Source organism: Staurois parvus, unplaced genomic scaffold (genome assembly GCF_062004578.1).
Source record: "Staurois parvus isolate SC_StPar_1 unplaced genomic scaffold, SC_StPar_1.0 ptg000019l, whole genome shotgun sequence".
In the NCBI taxonomy this organism is placed as follows: domain Eukaryota; kingdom Metazoa; phylum Chordata; class Amphibia; order Anura; family Ranidae; genus Staurois; species Staurois parvus.
The window spans coordinates 16375108-16390186 of NW_028317815.1; the positions used below are offsets into that span (position 1 = coordinate 16375108).

Consider the following 15079-nt stretch of genomic DNA (forward strand, 5'->3'; position numbering starts at 1 on the left):
AGGAATATTTGATTTGGAGCATTTACCATTCATTTGTATAAGCCTGATCAATGCACCTTGTTACAGTGCTACTTGTCCTATTTTTATATTATATTCTGAACTGCAACACCTGCATTTGGATCAGTCAGATGGTAATGGAGGGGTATATATTTGAAATTTTTATTAACTGCACATATAAACTTTTTTTTTGGTTGGTGTCTTATTCTTATGTCACAAAACTTAATTACAGAAATGGATTTACTGAAGCCTGTGGGAACTGTGAAGACCCAATTACAGGTATTATTATTATATAGGATTTATATAGCACCAGCAGTTTGCGCAGTTACAATACAAATTCAATACAGGAGCAATCAGAGGGCCCTGCTCCTTAGAGCTTACAATCTAAAAGGGGAGGGTCAAGTGATACAAAAGGTAATAACTGTGGAGGATGAGCTGATGAAGAAAATACATGTACAGTTGTTAGGTGAAGGCAGGATAGGCTTCTCTGAAGAGAAAAGTTTTCAGGGATCGCCTAAAAGTGAACAGAGTAGGAGATAGTTGGACAGATTGGGGTACGGAATTCACTTGATGGTGGCTTGCATGTGGAATTTGTGAACAAAAGTGGAATTCTGAACTAAAGTGGAGAGTTAAAAACCAGGAGTGTGTGCCTATGACTGCTTGGGGACTGCTTGAGGTTTCAGGTGTGTGTTTGTTTTGTTTTTTTAACACTTTTTTTCTCCCTCCTTTTCTGGCTCACAGGTGTATAGACATTTCTATAGAACTCACATTGAGCTATCTCACAATTGATGGTGGCTTACATGTGGAATTTGTGAACAAGAGTGGGATTTTATACTAAAGTGCAGAGTTAAAAACCAGGAGATGAAACTAGGAGTTAAGACAAGAGTCTTCTAACCTGTAAGTAGCCTCTTAAACTTCCTATAAGTAGTTATATTGTAACAGCAATAATGGGTGCCATGTGCACAGTGTGTCATATGTATGCAAAAATGGTGCAACAGCTCCAGGATGCATACTGCTGTGTCAGATGTTGGCAGGTTGCCATCCTAGAAGCTCACATTAAAGATCTGGAGAAGCAAGTTACAACACTGAGCAGAGAGGACAACGTTGAAAGGACCCTTCTGCTCACTGAGAACGTGGGTATTGATTGATGTGGAGAGTGGAGACGTAAGTCTGGATTATCAGGTAGGAAGATGGGTTACTGTAGCTAGGGGGAGTGGTAGGGATTCACAGGAAAGGAAGGCCAGTCCTGTGTTTGAGCACCCAAACAGATTTTCCAAGTTGAGTGAAGTTGTGGAGGTGGCAAGCACAGAGGTGGTAGCCCTGGATGTCACTGCTAGTCCTAACAGCCCATCTAGTACGGGTGGTGAGGGTTGTGCAGGAAGGCCTAGACAGTTGGTGGTAATAGAGGATTCTATAATCAGAAGGACTGATAGAATAATTTGTCGCCAATATCGCCTCAACTGAATGGTTTGCTGTCTCCCTGGTGCCAGGATTAGGCATGTGGTGAACCGGGTTGATAAAGTACTGGGAGGGGCTGGGTATGACCCAGCTGTCTTGGTCCATGTTGGAGCCAATGACAGAATACATGGAAGGAGGAGGCTCCTTAAAAATTAAGTGAAAGAACTAGGCTCAATTTGAAGGGAATGACCTCCAAGGTGATAATCTCTGAAAATTTGCCTGTGCCATGCGCAACTCAGGAAAGGCAGGGGGAGATTAGAGAACTGAATGCATGGCTAAAGACTTGCTGTAAAGGGGAAGGATTTGGGCTTCTTGAGCACTGGGCTAACTCTATATTGGGGTACAACCTATTTGCTAAAGATGGTTTGTACCAAAATGAAAGGGTGTCTGCTGTGCTGGGGGAGAGGTTTATGGGAAGGTTGGAGGAGTATTTAACCACTTGCCTACTGGGCACTTTCACCCCCTTCCTGCCCAGGCCAATTTTCAGCTATCAGCTCTGTCGCACTTTGAATGACAATTGCACAGTCATGCAACATTGTACCCATATGAAATTTTTTGTCATTTTTTTGAGACTGATAGAGCTTTCTTTTGGTGGTATTTAATCACCTTTTGGATTTTTCATTTTTTTGCTAAACAAACTAAAAACGACTGAAAATTTTGAAAAAAACATTTTTTCTTAGTCTCTGTTATAAAATTTTGTAAATAAGTAATTCTTCTCCTTCATTGATGTGCGCTAATGAGGCTGCAGTGATGGACACTGATGAGGAGGCACTGGTAGGTGGCACAGATGGACATTGACAGGCATCACTGATGGGCACTGAAAGGCAGCACTCATATATGGCACTGATAAGCGGTATTGACGGGCACTTATAGGTGGCACTGATAGGTGGCACTGACAGGAAGCACTGACTGGCACTGAAAGGCAGCTCAGATGGGCACTGATATGTGGCATTGATGTGCACTGATATATGGCATTGATGTGGCACTGGCAGGTGGCATTGATGGGCATTGTTGTCCATCTACTTCACCTGTTCTTAATTTCATTAACACCAAAGCAGCTGAAACTGATTAACAACCCCCTCTGCTACTTAAGTGAGGAGATCAATATCCCAGGAGATTGATTGACTTGATGCTATACTCTGATTAAGGATTCCGACTCCAACTCCTCCACTAAATAAAGGTGGGGTGTACAAAGTAACAACATATATGTGCTATGATCCTGGTTTCCCCCACCTGATCCACAGCCTCCCAAGTGCTGTAATTGTGCTGCCAAAAAATAACTCCAAGGATGCAGCACCGCCAATTTGCTTCTATCTTTAGGGAGCTGCAGTACCCAAAGACGTGTTCTGGCCTGCCCCCCTTTCCACACCAATTCCCTAAATAGAGTATCTTCCTAAACCACTTTCCTGTAATCCATACAGGTGAGTTATGCAAATGATATAAAAGTTGGGGCAGCCATACCATTTTAATCAAACCACATTGTCCCACCATTGAGAGAGAAAGTTGGCGCTATGCCTTACACTTAAATTTTGCTAACAAGGGCACTAAGTTATTCAAAATATATGTTTTAGGGTTTGCTGTTACTTTTATACCCAAGTACCTAAAACTTTCTACTACTTGTAGGTGCCTAGCACCCTCAGATAGTATCTCTATCCTTGCATCCAATGGAAACAAATTGGATTTTTCCCAATTTATGGATAATCCAGAGAAGGAGCCAAAAGACTTTATAATATCCATTACTACAGTTACTGAATGCCTTGTATCCCCCAGGAACAAGAGTATATCATCCACATACAGGGAGATTTTTTTCCTCAACTCTTCCACTACAGAAACCCCTTACCTCCCTCGCAGCTCTGATGGAAATCACCAGAGGTTCTATAGCCAGCACAAAAAGCAATCACAATAGAAGGCATCCCTGCCTTGTCCCTCATGCCAGTAAAAAATGCTCTGATAACCCATTATTAATTCTCACCCTTGTCTTGGTAGTATTACAGAGCAACCGCATCCACTTCATGAACTCCGGACTAAATTTAAACGCCGACATTACCTGCTAAAGATCACTCCACACTATCAAATGCTTTAACAGCATCTAGGGAGAGAATAGCTCTCAAACCCTCCTCCTCTGTTGGAATTTGCAAATTTAAGAATACTCTGCTAATATTCAATGCAGTGGATCTCCTTGGGATAAACCCAGATTGATCCAGATGAACCAATGGATGTACTATTTTTCCTAATCTAGTGGCTAACACATTTGCCAACAACTTAACATCCACACACAACAAAGAGCAGTAGGGGATCCTTTCCATCTTTATGCAGCATTATAATTCTGGTTTCTGTCATAGACGTTGGCAATACCTTTTTGTTTTCAGCTCTTGTCAAGAAAATTTTACTATACATCTGTTGCATTTCCTTCCATCTCTCCAAATGATCATTGATTGGGTCTTCTATATAAATTCTCTCAGCTACTACCACCCCTTTCAGACAGTTCCCAGTCCCTAGTAGTTTTTTTATTTTAGAGATCTGTTGAATTATAAGACCCCTACAATACACCTTAAGTGCATCCCACACCACATTTTGGGGCACTGAAGCCTTATTGTCTTTTAAGAAAATCACCCAGGGCTTATTCGTCTGCTCCTCGGCTGTTATTAATTGTAACCAATAGGGGTTTACTTTCCATTTCCTTTGTTGTTGATAACGATCTGACCTTATTGTCAAAATCAACAGAGAATGGTCTGATAGACCTCTAGCCTCATACCTTATATCAGTTACTAAGGGCACCATACTGTCACTCCCCAGTGCCAAATCTATCCTGGAGAGCGACAAATAGGTGCCTGAACAGCATGAAAATGTTTGATCTTTTGGATGACGTTCTCGCCAGAGATTTCTCAACCCTGACTCCATTATCACCCTAATAGAGTGTAATTACTCTGTCCTGTTCTCCTCCCTGGAGGGAATTTATCCATCTGTACATCCATTACCATATTAAAATCACCACCAAGATTGGTATATTTGGCTTATCCACTAGAAATTCTAATATATGTTTACATATGTCCATTTTAAATGGAAGGGGAACATACACATTCATCAGTATATATAATATACCTGGTAACACACAAATACATAGCATCCACCATTATCGATCTTTATCTGTTTACAAGAAAACGGCACTGATTATTAATATACTTGTACCTCTTGAATAAGAGGTATGCACTGAATGATATTGACGGGAAAACCCCTTATGTTTTAATCTTATTACCGGTTCCTTGACCAGGTGTGTTTCCTGTAAACAAAGGACAGAGATGCCAAGAGTAAAAGCAGTCTTGAACATAGCTATTTTTTTAGTTGAATCTCCCAGCCCCCTCACATTCCAAGAACAGATCAAAAAAAAGGAAAATCAAAGAAAAAAAATATACTATTATAATTGATCTTTCTACTCATTCCTGTGCTTACCAATTCCCATATAAGTGAACCACTTACTTTTACAAAATATTCTTTCTTTTGTGAGACCATATTTAGAATCCAACTTTTTCCCCTCCAATCTATTTTCTTCCTTTTCATTTTTACTGTGTCTGTGTTTACCTCTGACCACCCACCCCCAACACCTCCAGGGGCATTGGAAGTGACCTTTAATTTCTACCTGTGTAAATAAAAATATTTTTTTAGCTCTACAAACCACACTACTTATGACTCTCTAACAATTACACTTTTAATCTCATAGCTCCACTCTGTTGCTCCTAAAAGAAAAAACCCTGTGTCTGTGCAATCATACTTATATACTCTTAATTTATTCTACCAGTGATTATCTAGCTCTTTACTGGGCCTTTAAAGACTGCTCATTACTTTCCAACCAAGAGGCAGCCGCAGTTAATGTCTCAAAAAAGTGAGCTACCCCTTTTACTCTCAGCTGTGCAGGGTACAACATATCATGTGTAGGGGTGTAGTGGTTTTCCTTTCTGTTTTAGCTTGTTGTCTAACTAGCTAGAAGTAAGGCCATTACTTCAGAAGACTGCTGTGTCTTCCAATTAACTGCTTTCAAAAATCCCCTTTTCCCTAATAATTTTCCAGGACAGCATGAGTGTGTCTCCACCCACTTAAAACAGGGAACGCAAGGCTTACAATCAAATCAGCTGCCAGACAACCTACATTCTTTGTGTTTCCTAAGACTACCAGGAACAACTTTACATGTAGTACCTTGTAGTTTTTTTGACTGCTGTGCTAGTTGGATCTGGTTTCTGAGGATAGGTGGGTTGGAAATTTTTTGATCTCCTTGTATCTCACAAAGATATACACTCACCGGCCACTTTATTAGGTACACCTTGGTAGTACCGGGTTGGACCCCCTTTTGCCTTCAGAATTGCCTTAATTCTTCATAGCATAGAATCAACAAGGTGCTGGAAACATTCCTCAGAGATTTTGGTCCATATTGACATGATAGCATCATGCAGTTGCTGCAGATTTGGCAGCTGCACATCCATGAACTGTTGATACTAAGCAGGATGGATCCATGCTTTCATTTTAGTTATGCCAAATTCTGACCCTACCATCTGAATGTCGCAGCTGAAACTCGTCAGACCAGGCAACTTTTGTCCAATCTTCTATTGCCCAATTTTGGTGAGCCTGTGTAAATTGTAGCCTCCATTTCCTGTTTTTAGCTGACAGGAGTGGCACCCAGTGTGGTCTTCTGCTGCTGTAGCCCATCTCCTTCAAGGTTTGACGTGTTGTGCGTTCAGAGATATTCTGCATAGCTTAGTTGTAACGAGTGGTTATTTGAGTTACTGTTGCCTTTCTATCATCTTTAACCAGTCTGCCCATTCTCCTCTGAAATCAACAAAGCATTTTCATCCCCACAACTGGATATTTTCTCTTTTTTGGACCATTCTCTGCAAACCCTGGAGATGTTTTGCATGACAATTCCAGATCAGAAGTTTTTGAACTATTTAGACCATAAGCTCCACGAGCAGGGCCCTCCTATTCCTTCTGTACTGAAAGTATTGTAATTGTACTGTCTCCTTTATATTGTAAAGCGCCGCGCAAACTGTTGGCGCTATATAAATCCTGTATAATAATAATATTGTACATTTAACTTCCGCAGGCGCTTCTTGATATCAACAAATTTCACTCTCTCTCTGTAACTCCACAGAGAAATCTGGAAAAAAATAGATTTTTACACCATTATACATTATATATTTCATCTCTCTTGCTTTCCTCAATATTATTTCGCTGTCCTTAGAAAAGAAAAAAAAAAAAAGTCTTATGAGCACTGATCTTGGAGTCTCTCCTACTAGTAAAGCTCTCAAGGGGACCCTATGCACTCTTTGAATTGCGAACCAGGAGGAGAGTCCTTCTTTTTCAAAAATATCCTGTATCCATTTTTCCAGAAATACCCTCATTTTGTTCCCTTCACTGCGTTCTGGAAAACCTACTATCTGAATGTTGTTTCTCCGCCAACAGTTCTCCAGGTCATCCAATTTGTCACTTTGCCTATCTACTTGACCCTTCAATAGTTCTCTCTGTTGTTTCATGGGTACTAACACACCCTCCACCTCGCTTACTCTGCTCTCTAACTGTAGTGAGCTCCCGCACTTTTTGCAGGTCATGTTTAAACAACAGCTTCTCTTTAATACATTTCAGCTGGTTAGTCATTTCAGACAAAGTAGCTTTACACCCATTCACTGCCTGCAATACTTCTCTGAATGACTGTTCCTTCATCACTGAGACTTCTAATATAGACTGATCTGGTATTCCTATTGTAGTTGGAGTGCAGAGCACTGATGCCAATTTAGGGGAGCCACCATACAAATTAGGGCCTCTAGACAATGTTAATGGTGAAGATGACAGTCTGGCTTGTGTACATTTCCAGTTTTATGCTCAAATCGTTCTAATTTCACTGCCACTTCTTTACTTGTATCTTTTACTGTGCATTGTACTTGTGTACCGCCGGCGTCCTGAACCTCTGGTGCATCTCCCTTTTTCTTGGTCATTTTCTCCTGCTTACCGGTCTATCTTCTCTCCACTCCCTCCACCTCTGCCAACCCACCGCTCTCTCACCTCCTCCCAGCTGAAGTGACAAGGGCCCAGGAAAGCTGAGGTGACTCCATCTGTGGGATCCACGGAGCTGGTCTGGGGCCAACCTCGCCGCCAGTCCTTCTCCCACCATGCACCAGGTCAGTCACAGATCTCTGGACAGCAGGAGGAATCCGCACAAAGGGGGACCACTAAGACCACCTGGGACCCCAGTGAACTAGCAGCCATTCTCCAGCCTGCATCTGTCCTCGTCTCCAGATCCTGGCATCTTCCTCCAACCCGCCAGGCACTGCCTGCACTTAGGCAGTCTCTCTCCAGCCACTCTACTGCAGACACAGCCGGTTAGGGATCGGGATGGAGGAGTCCAAGTGAGTTGTGTACACCTGTCACATCGGTGTTAAGCCACGCCCCCCACACATGGCAATATTTACCATCTGGATTTTGTGTACTATTTTAACAAAAGGTATCTCTGCAATATGTAGCTTTTTGTGCCCTTGTTTACCCTCTTTTGGTAAAGTTCAAAACAAAGCTTAGTAAATCAGTGATGGGGAAAGAATCACATATGATACTGGTGACTAGCCCCGTTTGCCTAGTTTAGGCACAGCTTCCTTAATCTGCAGAGAAAAATAAAACATTTGACCTACTGTATCTGTAAATTCCATATTTTGGAATACAGTACAGGACTTTTAGTCAGACTATGGCCACAATTACAGTATGCCACTACCTTCAGGTGAAAGAACCTGGAAAAATCTTTAGGGCTAGTTCAAACCAGATGCAGTCCAGTGCATTTTTTTTCTGCATCTAAAATGCATGCACAGTGTTTTTCATGTATTCCAATGGCCCTAGTTCACACTAGTGCAGTCAGTTCCAGGGCAGAAAAAAAAAAATTTAACATGCTGCATTTTTTCTGCACAGAACTGTACTGGAACATAGGAACTGTACTGTACATAGAACTGTACTGCACCAGAAATGTAAGAAAAAAAACTTATCTGGAGTGTATTTTTGTGTAAACTGACCCTTAAAGAGTATTTGTTGAGAAAAATAACATTCCCCTTTGGGTGATCTATGTCCGTTGCAGGAATTTTAACAAACTTTGTTGCAGATTCCTACATTTTGTTATTCTGAAAAAATAGCTCTTTTATTTGTCTGTGTCTATGTGCAGAGTGAAGCTGTATGGAAGTGATTTTAAAATTATCAATCAGCTAGTGCAGAGGTCTGAGGAAAGTGGCAGGGTCTGCATCCCTTCAGACATGATTTCTCTTTGAGAGTATCTCACCAAAAATGACATTTTTGTTGCACGGGATGCTCTCAAAATCTGACTGTCATCTTAGTGCAGACTTCTAAGAAAATCAGTAAGCCACACAAGCAAGAAAATACATTTCTGGGGGGTGTTCAACAACATCTGGAGAAAAAAGGCATTAACCCTGAGCAGTATAGAGCCCCCATAGATCAAACAAGCACCAAGCACACTAACACCCAGAAGCCACCCTATATACAGTATAATCAGGTAGACATTCTAATTAGCAAAAACTACATAAGGCAGGCGCAGGGAGTAGGATCAAACCTGGGCATACTGGTCTAACAAAGATTATATTGCTTGTTCTGATGGTGGGGCAGATCAGGGTGATCTTCCTCTATTCAGTACAAGTGATTTAATCTTCATTACACCAGTATGCCCACCTTCTCCCAGTTATGATTCTACTCCCTGCCTTATGTATTTGTTTTTGCTAATTAGAATATCTGATTATATATATAGGGTGACTTCTGGGTCTTGGTGCTCCTGGCGCCAGTTTGGTCTTTGGGGGTTCATGCCCCTCCTATGCTCTTTTTCACTAGAAATCCTGCTACACAGCACCACTACACACATATATGTACGACCTATAGTGTATTAACCTGAAAATTGTTCTGTAATGTGTAATTTCACACAATGTGTTTGATGTTGGTGGTTTATTCTGAGTGTATTTTGATGTTAGAACCCTGCTCTCCTGAAGACGTTCCTCTGTGCAAAACTTGTTTAGAAGATAGACACCCACCCATCGGTGATCCATTTGGAAGAAATCACCATATGTAAGATACACTTGTGTGGCATTTAACCATGTTCTAGGTGTTGGCCGATTATATGCATAGTAGTTTCTTTATATACTGTATGTGTGGTTGGGTTGTATGCATATACTGGACAACAGAGTGCTTTTAAATAATTTTGAACAATAAATGGATTGATGTGTTGTCTACTTTTATTTTCCATAGTGAGTAGCACATTGAAAGTCTCACATTTTGCCCTTTTTTTATTGCTCTTTAGAGTTGTATTTGAAGTATCACAGAGGGACACTACTTTCATATCTCTGCACAGCAGTGCAGTATGGTGATCTGTTGTTTGCTCAGGAAAAATGCAGACATGCAAGTGCACTAGCGGTTACCTGCGTTTGCCCAGTACAGAAAAACACAGGTTACCGCACAGTTTGAATGAACCCTTACACTATAAATAATTACAAAAGTCGATTTAACATGGCCATATATGTTAAGCGTATACAAATTGGGTTTTTTTTCTGGGTTTATCTGAATGAGACCGTAAATAAACAATAGCATCACACCTCACTCAGGCAGTAGGAAAATATTTATTAAGATATCATTAAAAATACATTTTTTGGCAAGTGCATAAGCAAAAAAAGAATTGTAAACAATTTCTATAACAGTGTCAAAGTAGTTTTTGAAGATATTTCCCCATAGGTCTGTATTCCTTAAGTACCATATTGTAAACAATGAGACGTTTGAAAGCTGCATTCTCTCACTATATAGCTACAACACATAGAATACATATTTCAAAAAGCAGCAAAGTTCATAGGGTCTTTATTCCTTAACATACGATTTTCAGCAACACTCCTTGTGTGTCAATAAGCACTGATCCGGGTACCTGCCCAAGGACACACCTGTAGTTCTGACTGATGGGATACATGGACTGGACACACTGCTGCTCTTAGGCTACTTCCTGAGTACTGAGTTAGGAACATATATTCCACATGAATAATTATACTACCAAAATTTGTGTGTGCTGTATATTACCTCTAGCATTGTTTCGGTTTCTCTTGCTGGAGGCTGCTTTTTGCAGACGTAAATCTTTAGGCTCTCAGCAGATCAGCCTCAGATGGAAACTTCCAACTTGACTTGCTGCATTTTGTTCCTGTTACTCGACTATGTAATGAAAGTGGATGACTACCATGTAATCATGTAAACCATCATTTTTAGAAGGGGATTATGAAGAACAGTGGAGGTATTTCTCTCATCGCAGATTCACTTAAAACTGAACTCCAGGAATTATCATTATTGCATTCTTACATCAGTCCAACTTGGCACAATGTACGTATGCATATCTCAAACCAGATGGGCCACTGGGGAATGTGAAAATCACTGTAGTAACTCTGACTAATAACACAATCTTCTGAGTCCTGCTTGGGCTTTGTGAAAGGAGCTTCCCCCTGCACACTGAAGGCGTCGCTCGCTTGGCACTGCTGCCATTCATATAATGCCTTGCATTTCTTTTTTTCAATTAACACAGAGGGCTTTTTACAAATACTGGAGATTGCAAAATCTGGTGCAACTCTGCATAGAATCCAATCAGCTGCCAGGTTTTATTTCCAAAGCTTAATTGAACAAGCTGTTCCAGCTGACTGGCTACCATGCACAGCCACACCAGATTCTGAGTGCACAAATTTTAGTAAATGAGCCCCATGGTGCTTTCTGAATTGGACAAAGTGGAGAAAATGACATTATCAACCCTCCTCTCCACCTCATCCAGTCAGAGAATGCCAACCTGGACCAATGTAAGTATGCAATACGAATAATTCCTGGAGTTCAGCTTTAACATAAAATGGCACTTTTGTAGAGTTAGACTGCTCACAAATCAGTGCTTATAGTTTACAAAATGTATACATTACAAATTAATTTAATAAGCTGTCTCAAGGCATAAGAACATGCATGTACATTCAATTAACTCTTTCTTGTTAATTAGAAAATTCTGAAACAAAAAGGATACAATAGTAAACTGTTGACGATTTCCCACAAAAATATCACACAGACAGGTAATTTATCTAAAATGCTGCTCCACAGTTTAATGAGAGCAGAGATGTTACGGATTCTGCTGGGAAGACAGGAGTCAAAAACCTAATGTAAAGAGGCATTCATTTTCTTAGTGAAACAATAGAAAAGCTCTTGCCCTAAAGCCATGGATACTGGCCTCAGTATGTTATTTACCTATTACAATGTCTTGTAGTATACATTCATTAGCATCTCCATTAGGCTGGAGAGAAAGCTACCCTAAAGGCTCTGACTGTTTTTGTTTTTTTCTTAGAGAAGTAGTTACTTTCCCTGTAGCCAACACAGATGAAACAATAAGGGATAATCAGCAGTCAGTTTCCAAGGAGGTTTCTGCCATCAATGACGTCTCATGAGCAAATTTTCTGTTTTCCACATACATTTTAAAGAAGCGACTTAAAAATACAGAAAGATGTATACCTAAACCAAAGTCCTAAAAATGTGAGAGTGTGCCGGGCAATCTGGAGGCAAGCGGTCGTTGGCTATGAGCTACACTAACAGACATTGACATCAATAGTGACACCAACACAGTGATCAGTGCTGTACACTGTCACTGTACTGACACTGGATGGGAAGGAATTAACAATCTAGGGGCAATCAAGGGGTTAACTATGTGCCTAACAATATGTAAGGTGTGTGATATGTGTTGCTTTTACGAACAGATGTGGCTTTTTTTTGGGGAGAAAAAAAAAAAACAGCCACATCTCTACTCTGTGAACAGAGCCCTTTGTTGCTTGTAAGCACATGGCTCTGTACTGTGCTGTCGCAGAAATGGTATAAAATTAATTTGGCTACAGTTAAGTTGCATGACCGAGTAATTGCCAGTCAAACTATCACAGCGCTGAAAGCTGAAAAATGGCCTGGTAATTAAATGGGTGAAACATGCCAATATTGGAGGTGCCTGAAGCGAATTTTCTTCATAAAACTAAAGAATTATTTACCAATCATCAAAAAGAAAGATTGTCATACCACAGCTGACTTTTTATCTAGTTTCCTAGCTTATCTCCTAGTACAGTGTTTGGCAACTGGAAAGAGAAAGGAGGCCTCAAATTCAGCCCCCAATATCTTTGAAGGGCCGCATGTAATATTTATTAAATGTAATTCTACAGAAAAACAGTCAGAGACTGAAGAATTACTAGAGGAAATGAGATTAACTGGTACCCACCGTGCTATAGCCAAAGAACGGCTACAGCGTGGTTGTGTAATCCTGGGATGATGTCCATTGATGTCATTCCACGACGCACGTCCCAACCAGCACGCACCTAGTCCTGCCGGTGATCGTTGTGTCCTATGAACACAGCTGATCACGTGGTACGGTAAACGGCCAACCACAGCAGCTTTTTACCACATGATTAGCTGTGTCGAATGACACAGCGATCACCGGGTAAATACAGTTGCCGGTTATCGGCTGCACTTTCCTCACGCTGTCACAGCAAGACGAAAGTACTGCCGAGAACTGGCAATTATCAGTGAAGGGATTGACACTGATGAGCAGGGCACTGATTATCAGTGCCCAGCAGTGCCGCCCACGTGTGCCCAGCAGTGCCACTATCCTGTACCCATCAGTTTTACCCACCTGTGCCACCCACCTCTGCCCATCAGTGCCACCCACCTGTGCCACTCAGCAGTGCCACCCATTAGTTCCGCCCATCAGTGCTGCTTATCCATGCCACTTCATCAGTGCTGCCTATCCGTGCCCATCAGTGCTACCTATTAGTGCCGCCTATCAGTGCAGCCTCATTGACGCACACCAGTGAAGGAGAAAAATTACGTGTTTGCTAAATTTTATAATAGATACAAAGAAAAATTTTTTTCAAATTTTTTGCTCTTTTTTTGTTTATAGCGCAAAAAATAAAAAACACCCAGTGATGATTAAATACCACCAAAAGAAAGCTCTATTTATGTGAAAACAATTATACAAATGTCATATGGGTGCAGTGTTGCATGTCCGCGCAATTGTCATTCAAATTGTGACATCGCTGAAAGCTAAAAACTGTCCTGGGCAGGAAGGGGATAGAAGTGCCCAGTAGGCAAGTGGTTAAGTGGTTGGAGACTTAAGTCTTGCTAAGGGAGATTTGTCAAATACTAGGTACTTGTTGCATGAGACCACTGGACTTTTGCTACCCTTTAAAAAAAATCAATACTTCCTTTACTGACTGCTGGGGCCCAAGGTCCACACTTCAAACCGAACCAAAAGTCTAGCATTTTCTACAATGAAAACAGCAATGTCATGCCTCTATATATTCTGGCAGGTTTACATTACATACACTGGAAATTAGTTTCCTTTGATGTTAAGGGAGTTTTCTACCTTTAGCCCTGAGCTGAACAATGAGTGGAGGGGGACTTAAAATCCAGAGCTGGGTTCCTTCAGAGCTGCTTAATGTGACAATACAAACAGGATATGAACTACATAGTTCCACTGGTCAAAATCTCTCAGCATGTGAAAAAACTTCTACTTTAGGGCTTACAGTGGAAGAATTGTTTGATTTTGCTGAATATTTTAAGGAGTCTAGGTGATTGTGATTAAAATGTTTCTTCCACATTTTAGTACTTTGATCACACTGAATAGGAACATGAAATACATCCATGGCATACAAACCTGAAAAAAATAAAGCAGACATGCAAACTCTCACCATTCAAACCTAAATCTACCACTAAAACTAAACAAATGTCTTCACAGCGTATGCATGTGTGATAGAACGTTACAAACAATACCCAAAACTAGTAGGCCCCAGCACAGTGCATATCTATTCCCAGCTCCACCTGTACTGAACAATATTGTGGCACTTTACTGTACAGATGTGTTTGTTTTTTTGTTGTCAGAAACCACTACTGATAAGTAAAAGACATGGATCGCCAATACGGAATTCTTCTTTTGAAAATGCCAGTTTTACAATGGTTAACTCTGCACTGACTTTACTGGCTGCGTGTTTGTTCCTGACCAGTGACTAAACAACCATTAAGTCCAAAGCCTGCCAGTCAACTATGATTTTTCAGAAAGAAGTCAGCAAAAGCTTCTTTTTATTTCTATCAGAATATGTTTTTTGTTTATACTAAAGATTTATTTGTGAAGGCTGTTGTGTGATCATCTGAAGTATACTTTTAGCAACACAAAAAAATAAATTTGGTGGTAAATATAAAATATACAGTGCATTTGATGATAAAGACCATATTCCTAAATCACAGAGAATAACCTGACAACTTTTGCATTTCTCTATTGCATATTTCTTCTTAGTTGCAAAAATAAAGCAAGATTATAGAAGAGCTTTTCACATTCTTTTAGTTTTCTTGGACAGACAGCTGATGAGTCTGTTATTGGTCTTTCTTATCAGGTTGTTCTTCTTTAATATTCTGTAGAAATAAAGACATAAATCATCTTAGATGTTCCATAAAGCTCCATTCAAAACAAACATAAAAAAAGAAGTAGGTGAAGAAGTTGGCCAAGCGCCCTCATCCCACATACCTATCAACCCCCTTGTGGACTTGTTTGCACCTACCACCACCAGCTAAG

The 15079-nt window shown here is 40.6% G+C and overlaps 1 protein-coding gene across 1 annotated transcript in view; it reads right to left on the reverse strand.

Annotated features, from left to right (window-relative positions):
- Positions 1-10075: 10075 nt before the first annotated feature.
- BCAP29 (B cell receptor associated protein 29) overlaps positions 10076-15079 on the reverse strand; it is a 76980-nt gene continuing 71976 nt past the window's right edge. The window contains exon 8 of the mRNA XM_089685231.1: positions 10076-14919. Coding sequence (XP_089541357.1) covers positions 14881-14919 — 39 coding nt within the window. The 3' untranslated portion in view covers positions 10076-14880. The remainder of the gene's footprint in view (positions 14920-15079) is intronic.